General features: G+C 32.9%; 1 protein-coding gene across 1 annotated transcript in view; it reads right to left on the reverse strand.

The window, feature by feature from the left end:
- LOC106478864 (cGMP-dependent 3',5'-cyclic phosphodiesterase-like) overlaps positions 1-18,446 on the reverse strand; it is a 76,839-nt gene that overhangs the window by 5,087 nt on the left and 53,306 nt on the right. Inside the window, exons 17-26 of the mRNA XM_022382545.1 lie at positions 17,074-17,196; positions 15,721-15,791; positions 15,176-15,301; positions 14,186-14,273; positions 12,505-12,552; positions 11,888-11,962; positions 10,892-10,991; positions 10,073-10,185; positions 7,994-8,139; positions 6,411-6,595 (exon numbers count right to left, since the gene is read on the reverse strand). Of these exons, the coding sequence (XP_022238253.1) occupies positions 6,411-6,595; positions 7,994-8,139; positions 10,073-10,185; positions 10,892-10,991; positions 11,888-11,962; positions 12,505-12,552; positions 14,186-14,273; positions 15,176-15,301; positions 15,721-15,791; positions 17,074-17,196 (1,075 nt within the window). The remainder of the gene's footprint in view (positions 1-6,410; positions 6,596-7,993; positions 8,140-10,072; positions 10,186-10,891; positions 10,992-11,887; positions 11,963-12,504; positions 12,553-14,185; positions 14,274-15,175; positions 15,302-15,720; positions 15,792-17,073; positions 17,197-18,446) is intronic.

The following is an 18,446-nucleotide window of genomic DNA, read 5'->3' on the forward strand; positions in this document are numbered from 1 at the left end:
CCCAGGAAGACCAAAGGGAAGTCTCCTAAGTTGTCTTCTCCATGGGTAACTACCTGCGTAGTGAACGAACCTTGACCTCGTGGTGTAAATATTTTAGCATTTAACCGAAAATAAATATACCATCAAGGAAGAGGTCTTCACTAGTACCTGATTCTCCCTGATCGCACAAACTCAACTTAAAACCGATCAAGAAGCAGCAGCACAGAACCGCATTGTAGCTGGGTATTTTATTCCTGTATATTTTAGTTATTATGGGAAACAAGCCAAAATGCTGAAACTTCTAGTTACAATCTTTGATTTGTACAGTTTTGTTGTGGTGCAAGTTTCGTTCAAACTCAACTATTTACTATAGCTACTGCAGTAACGATATAAAGGTTATTCTATAAAATATTTACTTTTTAAATATAGCAGAACGTTTAATATGAATATGGTTTACTTTTGGACTACTAAGTTATCAAGCCAAGTTCGGTCTGGATCGGTCAGCTCACTTAGAAGGATATGCATCTACAGACAGACAGACAGAACGTTTTCCTCGATATCGGCTAGTTACTGCACATCGGTATTAATGTTAACTTCCCCGATTTTGTCTTCATTAACATAGAGACGTGCATGTGTTGTTAATTTAATATTTATTGATGGAACACAATACTATATTTTACAACGTTGTAACCACTCTTTTTTTAAACTTAACTACAATAAGAAATATAATAAAACAACTTCCAGATAACGAAACATCTTATCTTGAACAGACCATTCTGTATACGGAACATGTATTATAGGTTACTAATGAAACGAAAATCCACATCGATAATATTTGTACATTACCAGGGTAATGGTATATTTGGAAGTGGTAAAACGTTATCTTAAATTATGAAAAACTGTAATTTTGATGTTGATACGACAAAGATAATATACATTTGGAGTGATTGAAATACTATCTTATCATAACAATGATACAGTGGAGTTTTTAGGATTTTCTTTTATTTGAGGGGAAGAAAATTAACATTTTAATTCAGTGGAATCTTTTGTTTTAGAGGAAAATGCATGGCGTCAAGTACTCCCATATATTCCTATATTCCACAGAAATACCCATTTCTTCCTATATTTCTGAAATTGGGTAAGAAAGAAATACAAATATTCAAAGAAAAGTGACATACTTAATGTAAACATTTTGCAGAAAAAAAATGTTGCAAAATTGTGTAATTTAAGACTATATTTCTGCACTTTTCCTCAACACATTTGTATTTCTCTCAGGTGTGATGCCCCTGCCCAACCAAGCCATTAACAACCTCAGTTGTTGAATATACTACCTGGATCCATTCTGATGATAAATTCATTAACATGGGAAAATGCAATATTAAGTACTATTGTAGTAACAACAGAAACATTTCAGTTTTGAAGGAAATAAACTTCAAAATATTTATGCTGGGTAAATGTTAACTAGAGCAACCTATCTAGATGTTTTTCAAATAAATGTTGAAAATGTGTTAAAATATCCAACAACTGAAGCTGCTTTAGAAAATTTTCATGGCCATCTGACATTTCAATATTTATTTCAGATAAGTTTTCTAATTGTTAATTATGTTAGGAGATAAAACTAAATCTAATGAACAGTTATTACCCGAGGTTGATGGAAACGAACATGAATTGAAATTGTGGAGTGTTAAAGGACTGGTTTGTTTGGAATTTCGTATAAAGCTACATGAAGTCTATCTGCACTATCCGTCCATAACTGAGAAGTGAAAAATTAAAGGGAAGGCAGCTAGTCATCACCACTCATCCTCAACTCTTGGTCAATCTTCTACCAATATATAGTGGGATTGTTCGTAATGTTATAACGCCCCCACGGCTGAAAGGGCGAACATGTTTGTTGGGACGGGGATTCGAACCCACGACCCGCAGACTGCAAGTTGTGCGCCCAAACTACCTGACCACGCCAAGGACATGTTAATTGAGGTACCTTGTATAAGGCATAAATGTACCCTCTGTAAATCTGAAATCAAATGTAACAATAGAAGATTTAAATTATTTAACATACATCAGAATCCCAACATAAAAGCCGAATAATTCCCTTCTTTCATCGAATCAGACAAAACTCGCATTCAAAACTCAAACAAGCACTGACACCTCAAAGGAAAGTACAGAGTTTGCAAATGAAAAGGCAGGGCCTTTTAGTCAGATATCTGGGGCATTAAATGGAAAAAAAAAATTATATATATATACACAATTCTGACTTATACTGAACCAAGAAAGGATATCTTATGAGTGGTAGTTATTTGGGCAGCAAACAAGTTTCTAAGCTAGTGATGGTATTGTTGAAACTTTCAAAGAAATGTTTAAATGCCCAATAGCGGACAGTTTTAGTATGAGCAGAATAAAGCTATCTTGCCTATTATTAGATGGTTTGGGTCCAGCTTTTTCACTTCTCTCAGCCACAGGTAAAGAAATAAATGGGTCTCTTGACAAGGTACTGGTTCCTAACCCATGGTGAAGTCTGGTGCAGTTTTACTAGTCCTTGTTCTTTTCTTATGTAGATGGAAAGTATGTTACCAAGTTTATGGTGGAAGCATTACAGAATGATTGCATGCCATTGGAATCCCTAGTTATCTTGGATAGTGATGGACCATATGTTAACAAGACAATCTTTAGAGAAGTTTCCAAGCTAGTCAAAGCTGATTATTCACAATGGAATGTTTATGTAGATACATGTAATCCTCATACATTGCACAATGACTTCAGCAAGGGCATAACAGAACATGTCCAGTAAACAGAACAATTAGCTACAGGTATATTTGAACTATTCGAGATCTCGTCTGGAAAAAAAAAAGATGACTACAAAGACATACAAATAGATCTTGACATTCCCGAGGAAGTATTTATAAAGAACAAGTTCGTTGGCTGAGCATTGGTCCAGCCTTAAGGCGCATGTGCCCAAAGCCAATGAGTATCAACTTCAAAGATATAAAGGAAGCAATAAGACAACCTAACATGAAAGTCAAATTGTTCTTTGTTGTTAGTTATCCCTATCAGTTATTCGTGAATATTTTCTTAAAAAGCTTCAAACTGATCAACCTATGATTCAGTTGCTATACTTAGACGGTTTGTCAAAGCAGGTATTATTAATGGCATATCACAAGAAGACCTAAAAAATTGTAGATATTGGCATTAACAACCAGCTAGGTGGTGAAGACATTGTCTGTAGGGAAACGAGACATGAGCCTTCCAATATGTAAATAGAGACCCAGCACAAAGAAATTCTTGGAATACGGTCATTCTACACTGCACTATCAAAGTAACTGATCCCTAGGCTTTCTTTCGAAAACAAGTTGATCAAAGCACTAGCTTGTTTGTTTCTGATGAAAAATTTATATTAAGGTTCTGTCATAGATGTAGAGGTTTCATATAAAGAACTGATGTTTGAAGAGAATGTTATAAATAACATTACAGATGAGTGGAAAGTGTACTAAACAGAAGATGAGTAAGAAGACAGGGAAAGGGTGGATAATTTCTTGAAATGCAGATTTCTGACTCTCCTTGTCAAGAAAGCATTAGTAATACCCCACGTTAATGCAGACGTAGAGATGTTTGCCTGTTAATACAAATGTTTTCACCAAAGAAAGAATTGCCATTAGGGAGAAAACTGAATGGTGTAAGAACTATTAAGGACATGGTGAAGTTTTCATATCCAGACAAGCTTCAGCCCCATAAAATTCCACTCAATAGGAAAGTGTTAAGATCTGCTAAAACGGTGTATAGCAGCTATAATACAAGACTGCAGGAAGAAAATGTTGAAAGAAAGAGGCAGAAAAGAGAGAAGGTTGAGCTTGAAAATAAGAAGAGGTTAAAAACTGAAAAGAAAGAAACTAGGAAGAAACACAAGAAGGGAGAGAAAGAATTGTTGAGAACAGAAATTGAAATTTAGAGGAAGTTCATCTGTACAGAAAAATTGCTTAAATATAGAAACAGCAAGCTGAAAAAGCAATTAGAAAACAATGATATGAAGAAAGTGGGTGTGGTACAGATGATAATAGCTACAGCCATAGCAAAGAAGAAAGAAAGCTTAAGAAATGGAAAAAAATACATGAAAGTTAAAAGAGTATTGAATAACAAAAGGGAGAAGAATCTGGGCAAAACAGCCAGTGGTAGTAAATCGTCGTCTGTAGGAAGAAAAGATGAAAATAAATGCAGTTCTTCATCAGTAAAGGATGGAGGAAATTCAGAACCTAGTTCATCTTCTAGAAGGAACCTATTATCCAATCAATTCTCCAATCCAAAGAGAGTAAAATCAGTCTAGGTATCCTTGTTCGAGTTTCAGAAATATTTTTTCATCAAAGTAAAATTCATCTATTTGATTGTGACTATTGTAGACAATGTTTACTACATTCAGTCAATATTTAAGATTATTACAATATCACTACCAATTATGTAAATTTAGTGTATAAAGCCCCCAAAAGAACTATTTTTTTCAGTGCCACTATAATTTTATTTCCATTGTTACATCCTTATCTATTGATACAGTCCCACACATTTAAGCGTTCCTCAAGATGGTGCAGATAAAGTGTGGTGTATTCTTTTAAAATGAAACATTCACTTTGTTTCTTTTGAAGGCTTTATCACATTCAGTCATTGTTTAAGACGATTATATTATGACTATCCATTATCCAAGTTTAGTATATCAAGTCTAAAAAATGAATTATTTTTCAATACTACATTCATTGTATTTCTACTGTAAATTTTTTTATTGTCATTAATATATTTAGTCGTTGTTTAAGTTGGTAAAGATAGAAGTGTTAATTTTGTTAATTAAAATTAAGAGAGAAATAGCGAGTGGAGAAGGAGGCAAACTTTTTTTTTCAAAATCTTATTTAAATACATATAGATGTACTGTCTATTTTCCTACATTTCTGGCTTTGAATTCCTATTTTTTTCAATTTTTTTTATTATTTCCGTCAACAAAAAAGTTACTTGACGTCCTGTAAAGGAAAACAAAGAAAAAAAGTGGAAAAGCTATACCACGAAAAATGGCTAATTTAAAATAGCTCTTTTAATGTTCAAAACGTTTTGGGCTGGGACGGCCATCCTTTAAAGGAACAAAATGTTTGATATCACAAGGATTTTCAAATACAGAATGTCTGAAATTAACATTATGCATCAGATCTAAAGTAGCATATACGTGATTCACAGGCAAATCAATTTTTATTAGAATAGGATATTATTAATGATAAATATCATTATAAATAAAATAAAAATCCATATAAGAATAAAAAATAAGTTTTAATTAATAAACGAAATAATTCATTTGTTCATAACTTTGCCTATGTTAGTGTGTGTGTGTGTGGGGGGGGGGCATACAAAGATACCTATGCACAAACTCACATGTATCGTTTTCCTCGCACAAACACAAACATTTCTCACTTTTAATTTATTGATTAATCTATTTATTTTATTACTATTACTATCTGGAGTATTTGTTCCTTGGACGGACGTTATGTAAATTCATGATTAATGACAGACTACCTTATGACATGAAAACTTGCTTCCATTATATGTAGTTGTAAAAAGCGTAAAAACGCCCATAAAAACCGCAAAACACAAAATGTGAAACCGCATGCATCTCTGCATGGATCCAACAAACATTCATGCTAAATTGGGTGAAGATCCATCAACAAGGGTCGAACTAGTGGTAAAAAACGCAAAACGCTTTTAAAAACTGCAAAATGCAAAACATACAACAGAAAGTACTACTATACGTATATGGAATCTGTTTTTTCACTTTTAGACCCCAGATAAACGTTACATTGTTGTGCAATAATGCAAAACATCCAATTAACTGTTAGCATTATTAACATTTGTTTAAAAATAAGTTAAAATATAATTTAAACTTATTTTTTGTTGTTATTTGGATTATTATCTTTATTTATAATGATATATATATATACACACGCACGCACACACTAATATTATCTTATTGTAAAAAATAATGATTTGCCTGTGAATCGCGTGCATGCTACTGTTACGACAGCGGAAGTCACGCGACGATGGAAGCATGCGCGCTCGAGTTTCTAGAACGATCATGACTTTTCCTGGCAACTCTAGTCTGTTCCAGGCGCCCTCTTTTTTTAGTATATAAACCCGGCAAATAAAACGGAGATATAATTGCAGATAGATAGATATAGACAGATAATTGAGTCAAGCAAGCGGTAGTGACGGTAATATAAAGTGTGTGTTTTGTTATCGAGATTGCAAACGTATTGACTGTGGAAATTGTGTATTATAAAGTTGTATCGAGAAAGAATAAACTAGTTTTAATTAAGAAAGGAATTTATACCGGAAATTAACAAACGAGCTTATACGCAACGCTACTTTAGATCTGCTGCATGATGTTAATTTCGAACATTCTATTACATTACCTGTCTGACAATTAGCCCCGCCGATTACTTCTTTTTCTAGACTTTCATCATCGAACAAGTCAAGGGATGAGCTGCTGTTGTTGTATCGACGTTTATAGATTTCTCTCATTCTCTCCCAGTACATGCTGTTACTCGCCACGGCCCTGGATGCTACTTCTGTTGCAGGGAAGAACGAAGATAGCAAACTACAAGGGATAAAAACCAAAGGTATTTGGTACAGATAGTAGTAGTTGTTCAAAGCAGCAAACGCTTATGTATGATTACTTTCGATTCAACTTCACTCTTATTGGAATAGTTATGGTTCTGCAAGTGCTGGTTAGTGCTTTATTAAGCATTAGGTTTATTGCATAAAACTGCATACAAAAGTAGAGAACCCTGGTAAAGTAAAAATAAGCAAAATGTTCTTACTTCAAACGAAAAAAAAGGGGTGGATGGGAATTGTAATTATGACAAATTTGTACAGAATAGGAATTCATGCATTACAAAATGCCTAGCAGCTTTTTAATCCTACTGTATTCAAACAAAAATGAGACCTAATCTATTTGCAGGGTTAAATAGATATATTTTTAAAGGTTTTGTTACGACAGCGGAAGTCACGTGACGCTGGTAACACGTCATGAGATTCTCGAAGGATCGTGACTTTTCTTGGCAACTCTAGTATTTTCCAGGCGCCCTCTATTTAAGTATATAAGCCCGGCAAATAATTGCAGACGGAGAGATATAGAGACAGATATTTGAGTCAAGCGAGCTGTAGTGACCGTAAGTAAAGTGCGTGAATCCTTGTGAATTATAGCGTGTGTTGAAGTTAAAGTGACTGTAGAAATTCTGTGTAATGCAAAGTTGTATTCAGAAAAAATAAATAAACTAGTTTTATTTAAGAAAGGAATTGTATCGCTGAAGTTCCTCGGGAAGAATTTATACCTGAAATTAACAAACGACCAGAGACATAACAGTTTACTCAGAAGAAAAATATTTTTGTACCAAATACATCACACAAGTAAATTATATTAGGTTACTTTATTGATGATTGAAAATAACTTAAAAACCCCATAAATATTATTCGTTGAATTTAAACTTTGTGTGTAAAGTTAAGGATCCTTCCTTAGTAGTTACGTCACTTTTATGGTAAAACCTCTGGTCGTTATAAGTGTTAAAATTAATTTGATTATAACGTTTAATCTGGTGATCCACGATTCATCAGTTGACATACTAATCTATGGATCCGACGTTTATGTTAAACGATGTTAGGTGTCTTGTTACGTCACAATAAGATACTGATAATTTTAATTAATATTCCTATTATTATTTCCTAAACGACTGATATAAATAGCATTTCAATAAGATTATTTTATATTGTAATCCTGCTGACCTAACAAGTTCTGTTAACGCATACAAACAAAATCACGTGTAGTTGAAATGCTATTAAATATGTTTTAGAAAAACACATATTAGGCCAGTAAAGACGGATGCGATTCATTTTAGTATTAGCTTATTGTGACATAATATCATGCAAATCGTTCTCATTTCTCATAAAGTTTTAAAATTACTAAGTTACAATTACTTTTTAACAAAATTCAACCTACTCATACACAGGCTTAACAACACCATGAATGAAGTTTATCTGTAATTCTGGAATGCAAGCCTTTTCTCTGTCCATCATTACACTAGGCTTAACTCCCATGGCCTTTTCTAAATCTCCTTGACAGAAAAATTCTTTGTACACCAGTTCCTGCATTAGAAGAACATAAGCTTATTCATTAAATAGAACAGCCCTTTTGGAGTCGTAGATAAACCAATAATATTGATCAAACACCGAAACAAAAAATAATGAAGACACAAAGTTAGGTATTAAGATTATGAAAATATGATTTATAACTGTTAGATGAACTCTTATATAAACATCTTTAACAATAAACAGTGAGAATGAACATTTACAAATTAATCTAAAAGGTTGAATGCCATCTTTTAGAAAACAAGAAGGTGCAGAGCCTAACATTTGTTATCCAAGAAAGTCGATTGTTTTTTCCCATACACGTAAATGCTCACAAACATATTCTTCCAAACTGTCAGCTGGTCCAAATAATATTTTTATTTGAATACTACATTTGAATTTCTTTTAATACAGATCTCACTATCAGGTTGAATGATATTGTAAGACTAACTTTATTACAGTAAGGAAGAATATTTTTTGTTTAAACAGATACCACATTTCAAATACTGGTGCGATCATTCTGAAGTATTCAAAACGAAATGGTTAATTTTATAACTGTTAGATTTATGCTTTTCAACAGTCAGAGAGTTCTTAGTTTTTTCTTCTATTCAGAGGAGTCGCTAGGTGCTTAAAATAATCGAGGGTCGGGCCCATAGGCGCGGGAATTTTCGGCGTTTCAGTATGATATCGATCATGGTTTTCTATTCTAGTTTTTCAAGACATCAACTGGGGATTCGGAGCACTGTCAAACAGAATCAAGTGGGTTCCGTGGGCCAGCGCCTAGCAACGCCTCTGCAGTTTTATTGTAACATTGTGATTAGTTGAAACTATAGTTTAAAGCTAATTACACAAATTTAATAAATTCAATTGCATGATCAATTTAAATAACAGTAACTATAAAACCACGAAATATGGAAGGTATCTAGGTTGAACAGTAACTGATTATCTTTTAAAGCCGCGGTCTAACGACAGAAGCAAGTCACTAGAAACCAACACACATGAACATTGTTATAAAAATCACGCCAATTACAGATGCTTCCCACCCCCCACATCTCTCTTAATTTGTACATAGCGGATTCAATAGCAGGGACGTGCAAAAACCTCATTTCAGATCTATCTTTTTTCACTCACAAGTCACTGTCCAAAATGCCTTTGGTATCAATAATAGAAGTTGGGCTGGACGATGAGACAAACGATTCATATATACAATACAATACTTTAAAAGCCAGGGTCTAAACATAATTCATAATGTGATATATTACTAAAGAGGTTTAAAATAGCATAGTTAGAAAACAGTAATTCTTACGATTTAAGTATGCAACTTTAGAATCGTATCTATGTATATGCTCTACTTAAAACTTTTACATTACTTATTCGTTAAACATTATCAGTACTTATATACGGCACATCTGAGTGTTTACAGTCTAAACTGGGCTGTGCGTTCGAGTTGTTAACATGTCGGACTATGGATTCTAGGGTCCATAGTTCGCATCCAGTTGCTACAAAAACAAAATTGTGCTCTGCACTTTGAGGCTTTAAAAACCTGCTATTCGATTAGAACAGCCCAATAGTTAATAGTGCTGTTTACTAGGTAATCTAAAAGTTCAAAATTAGGTATGTTTAGCGTAGATAGCCATTGGGTGGATTTGCGGAAATGTCCGAAGCAAACCAGCCTGAAACAAACATTCTGAGTAGTCATGCAGAGACTTATTTACTTTCGTTCAAGAAAGTGTTCTCAGAATGTCTTAATGTTGATCTCAACAGTAAAATTATCTAACATAATTTACTAACATATTAGAATTAGCCTAACCAAATCCCAAGACTATTTGTCATAAAAATCCTATAATTATCAAAAAAGTATATCCTGTCACTTCTGAATAAGAAAATTACCCAGGCCAGCATAATATGTATGCTCATCAAATACATCTGTAGACTAGACAACTTTACTCACCGCTATCTTTTTCGAGCTCATCCAATCTTTTGTTTGATCCGAGAGATCACAAGATGTTACTAATAAACAGAGAAGTAGTTGATGATGTTCTGGATTGTCCGGATTGTAACCCTCTGAAATACGAGAATAAACATTCACTGATTAAAGGAATAACCAATCCAATCGTCTTAGTTTTGTTCAACGCTCAATTAAAATCTACACAAAAATTCAAATTTCTTAAAACTTCAGGCCAGGGACAGCTTAGCGATTAGTTAGCGTGCCCGGACTATGAATCTGAGGGGCTCGTAATTCACGTGTTGTTCTCGCAAAGAACGTGCTTCGCACTTTGAGGATATGGGCGAGTTATAAGAGTAACAGACAAATACCCATATTTATTCATATAGTTGTAGTCCAAGAGTTGGTGAAAGGTGCTGTGGGCTAGCCACTTTCCCTCTAGTCTATCAGTTCTGAATTGGGGAGACTGCTATGTATAGATAGCCTTGGTGTAGCTTTGCACGAAAAGAAAATCTTATAACATTCATTACTAGATTACAAAATCCAAAATCCCCATTATGTTTCGTATTATATCAGTTTTACCTATTTACTTGCATTTGTTTTCATTCGCTTGTTTAAGGAAATATCTCCCATAGAAAATAGTAAATAAATACAATGAAAAATGGTAAAACTTTAAGTTCCTCATTTCTTAAGTACTGACTTACCAAAGTTTAATATTTAAGCACTATATATGTTTACTCTAATATATGAACAAGATTTCTATAATCTAATGTGAATGTGAGTTACTCTGTTCTGTATTACAATAAGTTACCTTTATTTACTCACCTTCTTTCATTTTTACGATATTTTTGGTAATTCTTAGGTGATGAGCCAAATCTGTGGCCAAGATAATGTCACGAACATAATCCAAACATTGCGTGTATTCCTGGAAAAGGATACTAATCAATTTCTAACAAAATACCCATATTCTTACATGACAGGTATCACACTGCCAACACTATTTTGAAGAAATTAAAATTAAAAGACATGGATTTTCTTACCACAAAATTACCTGTGGTTTTAATATTTTCTGCGTTTTTTTTTTCTTTTTGTATGAAGGGCGATGCGCCATTCAAACGCTTACCATAAACATCTAACTGTGCTTGTTTCATTACTCACTGAATATATTTATTTACTACACTAGGTATATTTTTTTTTTTTTTTTTTTACAGTTGTCAGCCGTAGTAATGTTCTTCTCGATGTAATTTAAAACGGAAATGTGTAATATCCAAACTGACACGTGCCATATTTCAAGTTTAACTAGTAGAGCACTATTTTAAAAATATAATGAAAAATTTATCCTATGACTTTCAGTTAAAGAATGTTTTATAAGATAAATAGTATTTGGTCAAATCGTTACAGTAAAATGATTTACATATTTCAGGAAAATGAATTATATTTTAATAGTATTTACAATTTAATTCTAGAGGGATCGTTTTTAAAGTGCAGCCTCAGCTTTGAACAGCTATACAAGGTTATACACACATTTTCTTCGCTTTAACATTGGAAGGATTTAGGATCATTGATCCACTGCAACAAATAACAATAATAAAAAAATATTAACCCCGACTATAATGAACCTTACCTCCTATATTTGGGCGATTCAACCTTCAGAAATAATGTGATTAAACGTGTAATCTCACTGCTGGAAGGTATTAATTAATTTTATCTAATAGTTATGATATTACACGATTATGCAATTGTTTCTTAAAGTGTGCGTCCGTATTATCATTTTACTTTCAAAAATAAGTTTCCTGTGCAACTTAAAATATATTTACTTACTTTTCTGGACAAACTTTCAAATACGTTGCAGCCTTCGGTATTTATGATTGCCATTGATTGAGCAAAGTGATGCCTCTATAACAATAAACAAGGCTTTGAAGGTTCTTGTTATACAAGTAAAATAATATCAATATGTCATTTACGTTATAAAGAAAGCTCATTTAAAGGCAGTTTGCGAAGTTTTGATTATACAGAATATTGATGAAATGTGTTGAGTGATTTGAAATTACTAGGTACAGGAGAGAGAATAAAATTTCAGTTTTAGAAAGAGTTAAAATAATGTATTGAAAAATTGACCTATCATTTGGTATGTTTCAGAATAAAAAAACCATTTTCAAAAAGTACAAGACTACATTTACTGTTATACAAAACTATAAAAAACATTGTATAAAAATAACTTTCTTAGAGAGCTTTCGATGGTATTTACAGTAATAAATTACAATAGAAAAAGAGTTAAAACTCTCATACAAAACACACAGCTATATACTGTTACAAAATGGTTTTACACTAGGCTTACTTCAGGCGAAATTGGCACTGCAAATTCACAATTTCCTCTCACCCCTGTCTCTTATCTCTATTTACAGCTTTTATAATTTACTGACGATAGAAGCACTCACCTCCATAACAGAGCCCTCAGAACTATACAGAGCAGCAAGAAGTGACTTCTGGAAAATTAAAATAATATTTTTAAAAACAATGTGATTATGCAAGTAAAGTGACAATTTATCTTTAATTTTTATCATAAATAAACAATGACTGGCCATATTATGATTCACACACAGATAATTGTAAAAACTTCATTTATTTGCATATTTGAAATAGATTTATCACGTGACATTTCAGTGATTGGTTAAGTCCTATATATGTAGAGGTGCAGTAATATCATTATTCTGCAATAAAATTTATAAAAGAAGGATCAATGATTTCTACGACTTTCTTTAGAGAGACCCGATAATCGGTGCCTCTGGCGGAAGTGTTGCTGTCAGAGATCGAAACGTAATATGCCTGCCATTAGGAGGAAAGTTCTAACCATAATCCACTGGTGATAGATCATGGGAAACTATGATTAAACATAGTTGTAAAATGGAACTCATGTCAAAATGTGTCACAGCTGACAAATTAGTTTCATATTAAGTAGGAATTTGGCGGTCTCCGATTGCGATGCACATTACAAGAACTTTTGTGGGATGCAGGCATATCATGCATTTTTCACCTTCTCATTTTAATGTGACATTTTTTAAGTTTTTCATTAAGTCCTAATCATGCAGTTTTTGCATAAACACGTGCTCCAGAAAGCCGTTAAGTTGACTTTGTTCCAGCTACCTTTGTTGTTTTCTAGAGATATCCGTTACACCCATTGGAATATTGCCATAACGCTAAACGTTGTTTAAGAAGGGTCACGATAGCAGCGCCCTTCAAAGGTAAAGCAGATGTCATCTTCAGGTTACGTCCTTCCCTATGTTGTATGAGAATGATCAGTCACATGAGGAGCACTAGTCGTTATAGGTAAATCCAACGTTTCCTGTTAAGTGATGAGCGTTCGATTTAAACAGCTGTACACGGTATATTAATTAAGCAAGTTGGTCGACGGAAAATGTATTGATCAATTTGCAAGTACAGTAGAAGGTAAACGTTCGGTGTCCAACGCAAGTATGCACATTGTGTTTTGTATTTCGATATAAATACTGTTCATTATACATCATGTCCAGTTTTCTTATTTTTTAGCTTAAAACCAAGTCAGTTTAATGAACTTTAGATTTACTTCGTAATTTATCCTGTCGATTCTTCCGTTATAAGGTAGACCAACCTAATAATCAGTTAATACGAAAATACCACAAACCATACAATCAACTAATGAGAAACCAATACAAAAAACAAGTGACTCTCGTATAATGGTAAATCAAACAACCCAGTTTGAGACATCAATATAAAAATCGTCCAATTCCATCAGTATAATAATTAAAACCATTAAAACGACGATAAATTATCCAGTTGGTATTGATAGATAGTTATGTAACAAAAACAATAGTTATTTTATTATGCAATTGACAAAAGCATGATAAACAATAAAGGAATATAGTTTTGTCAATACAAAAATCGATCGAAGAACTTCGTAACATTTCAGCAATAACTAATTAAATACTGATGACATCAGTGCAATAAATATTACCTAGAGCCTGGTGGTATCAATACAACAATTAACGAACTTTTATGGGGAAATAAAATCAATAATAAACATGTCATTCTGATCATATCAGTATACAGTAATCATATATTATGGGTGGCATCAGTACTTACTGAAGCTACTTGAAAGGAGTTGTTTGTACCCCGGTGATCCAGGTCGTGGCAAAGACAAGCTACAAACAAAGCAAGGCCTTCTAAATGTCTGCAAGAAATCCAATACACGTGTTTTAAGAACACAATTTCAATATGTTTAGTAGGGAATTTGCAAAATTGAATTCGTAATTTATTTTCTAAGGAATGTTGCTTGTCTAAATTCAACCCTCGATTTCCAATTATCTCGCACCTTTACTTTCTGTATTAATCCTTCTTGTAACCAAGATGGAGACTTGTTTATTAAGAGAAGTATCTTATGTATTATATTTAACAACCAGGTAAAACCAAAATTAAGAGTAAAGTTTGATGGGTTTTGCAGCCCAATAATAATAATTCATTATATTTACTCTACCTACTAACAAAAGTTGATATAATTTAATTTTTTTTATTTAGTTATTACTTCTATTACTAAGATAGAAATTATTTTTTCATATTCAGCTTTTTTTTTTAGATTTAATCATCTGTATTTGTCACCAAATTTTATAAGCAGACAAAAAAAACTTACGAGGTTGTAAAGAACTCTAGCAAGTTTTGGCATTTAATGTTTGACTTTAATATAGGGATCTCGGTTTGTCTTATGAATAATATAAAGATGCATTTAAAAACTTAAAGTATTAGCGAATAAGAAACTCCCTGTGGCAAGTCCGAGTGCTTATCAATTTGAATTCATAGTTCGGTAAGTATAACAGATAGTCTATAGCGTATATTTGTGCTTAATAACAAACAAAATTAACGAGAATTTATTTCTAGGTTTGAATAATTGATTATGAAAGTTCTTATTTGGTCGTTTTTAATTCATAATTTACTCAATTCGAATCGTAAATGTCACATTACCTTTCATAAAAAGGAATTCGGTATTTAAGAAAAGTTTATTAAAAATAATTATTTCACCAAAGTATACAATAAGTGTTCATAGGAATGAAGGAACTACATTGAAAAACTATGTCTTACGTTAGATAACTTCCCATTAAGTTGAGGTTTTTCAACAGCAAGTAACAGAAATGACCAACTGCAAAGGCGTGTGTCCAATTGTGGTAAGGTAGGTCTCTGTAACCTTTTTTGACCATCAGTATAAATCTACAGTTGAGTAAAACGTTATTGTTTGAAATAAAAATTAATATGACCCAGGAATTTTTATTTTATGCACGATCTCTTCAGAGTACTGGACGTTTAAAATATTTATATCTTAATTTTAAATTTAAAGTTCCTATCATTCGCATGTGGTTTTAGTTAAGAAAACAAAATAGTTTCTGAAATGACATAAATGTAATTGTTTATTCACACAACAGAAAAAACATTTTACAGAAAAAACTTTAAGCTTATTTATTAAACGAGAGTCTACCGAGTAAGATATAATTGCAAAACTTCACATATATATTCAAGACCTTAATAATCAAAATGTGTATTTATACATTACATAAAATCTAGTACATATAAACATACTCCATATCCTTTATAGTTTTCTGTCTAAAAGTTACCATTTGTATTCAACTTACCTAGCCAAGGTTTCTTTCCGTATTCTCCATCGAGTCATCATCCCAAGATTCTTGAACATACTCATCACAGCCTAAGAAGAAAGTAATGACGCTACAAGTGCTTCAAATTCCTCAACCAATGAATAAAGTTGGTGTCATTATAATTTTAAGTTAATTAACAAAATAAATATGCTACTCTTAAATGAGCAACAGAATTACATATGCTATTCATAGATTGAAGCTAACGAACCATTAAAAAGAATTTGAAATATTCATAAACATATCAAGTAATTCAGTTTGTAAACAATAATGCATTTGAAACTCGGATGAATTTAACAATTTAACGTAAAAATTAATAATATTTTAAATGCATTATTTTTTTTATATAAGAGCAGTTATGGAATTAAACAGTAATTAGAACAGCGAAATGTTTATAGCAACATGAAATATTGAATTATAAGCAGTGTTTCTTAACTTTGCAAAATTTAAAAATCACTCATTTTATTGATAAGTAACTGAGAAAAAAGTCAATTCATTAAAAGTGGGAAGATTACTATTAAGTTCAAAATTTACAAGACTATCTTTGTATCCATTCTTAATGCATAGCCATTCCTAAAATTAAACTAATAGGAACTATTCAGAGCCTACTACCAACTCTTGGGCTACTCTGATCGAACACTGGGATTCGACTGTCACTATCATAGCTCAACCAAAGCAGCAAAGTGTGAAACGCATCTTGTTGCAATAGAACGCGAACCAAGAAATCTCAAACTCACAGTCCAGGCACGCCATCTATTTAACTACGCCCGGTCCTCTAAGACAAACTATGTTTTGACAGGCTTTCTCGAGAGAACAATAAATTTTATATATATATACACACACACACACACACACACACACACATACATAAATAGGTTAAAATAGTCTGAACATAGAAATAGAGAACGTTCTGCAACCAAATGATAGGAGTAAACATTTGAAGGATTTTACGTGGTCTGTGTCTTCCCCCCCGACTTGGGAGCAGAACATTCTAGAAAACATTGTTGTTACGTTGGATGACATTACATAGTATATTACTTTCAAATGTTGACTCTTGGTGGAGTTTGTATAATTCGTGGAACAAAAGATTGATACCCATTTATAGTCGATCTTGGTAAAACATTGAAGATGCCTTATATTAGAAAATTTCGTGTAAGAAAAAAAAATTGATTATGAAAATATAACTGTAGCTGTCTTCTAACAAGATGTTAGAGGCCATGGAACAAACAAGTAAATAGAGGAGTTCCCTATGGGATAACGGACAGATGGCACCTCAAAAGAACAAGAAATCGTATTATAGTCTACTTTATTTCATGAATAAAACGGTGAATTTACCAAACACGAGTCCGACTCAGCGAGTAAACGTGGAGTGTAGGCGAATTTGGTGAAGTCCTTATGGAAAGCTTCTGGATAGGGAATGGTGCAATGACATAGTCGGAGTACCTCTTCTTGTGTCACCTGTAGTGCCAATAATGTGAAGTTTCAAGAAACATTACTGTATGTAGTGACAACATTAAATGCCTCTATTGATAATAAAATAGCTGTATACATCATGTACAGAATATCGGTTAAGAACTGTTACTATGTGGATGATAAATCAGAATAAAGGACGAAATGTATTAATTAGAATGAAAGATATTAAGAGGAGGTAACTATGATGCTATTAGCGCTATATAAACCGCATGCAATGGCTCTGATGATAATTTGGAATTATTATTTTCACAAATAGCTAAGGTGAAGATAACCATTAACTTACTGAATTGATAAATATTGGTTCCCAGCCAATACAAGCTAAAACAAATTTCATGAATTTCTATCATAAAGCTACAGATAATATTTATATATGTTCAAGAAAAGGATTGCGTAGTAAGCTATGTGGCTCGTACCTGGTAGTTAACTCACAAAATATTGAGGAAATTCCAGTAAGAAGAATGGTGGATAATAGAGTTTTGTTAAATAATGCAACAGTTAAGAAAAATCGAGGCTAACGGAATTGCCTTTTAATTGGATGCAGCAATTCACTTTCCAAAGACCTTACAATTTAGTTTTTTTATATATAAAGTATCAAGCAACATTTTATTTGAAACCAGAAGAAAGAACTAAATCCAATCAACCAAATAAATAGGAGAAGTTCGCTTATGGTATTAGTTAGCAATAGTTAATCGCATTGACTTTATAACGTAATATTGACTTCAAGTGTCATTTTCAGTTAAGATTAAACTGGTTGTTTGTTATTAAGCATACACAGCGTGGTCACAAGTAAATAGACACCACCTTTTAAGAAAAAATTTAATTTTTCAGTCATATTCACATGAATTGATATATTTACAATTTAATTAATATCTAGTAGATCTTCCTTTCGCTTCGTGGAGTTCGTTGATCCTTTGGGGCATCGTGAGAATCATCTCGTCAATTTTAGATTGTGGAATTTTCGCCCACTCTTGCTTCAAAACTTGGAGTAGATCGCTCTTCGAAGTTGGTTTTTTGGTTGTTTCTTGACTTGTCGGTCGAGTATGGCCCAGAGGTTTTCAATGGGGTTCATGTCAGGAGATTGGCTCGGCCAGGGCAACTTCTGGATACCATTTTCTTCCTGCCACTATTGGGTGTTTCTAGCAGTGTGACACGGTGCTCCATCTTCCTGGAACAACATTGTGTTCTTGTCCACGAAACCCGAGGAATAAAGTGGTAAGAGTCCTTCCTGCAATATT

The sequence above is a fragment of the Limulus polyphemus genome, unplaced genomic scaffold (genome assembly GCF_000517525.1).
Source record: "Limulus polyphemus unplaced genomic scaffold, Limulus_polyphemus-2.1.2 Scaffold256, whole genome shotgun sequence".
NCBI classification, from domain to species: Eukaryota; Metazoa; Arthropoda; class Merostomata; order Xiphosura; family Limulidae; genus Limulus; species Limulus polyphemus.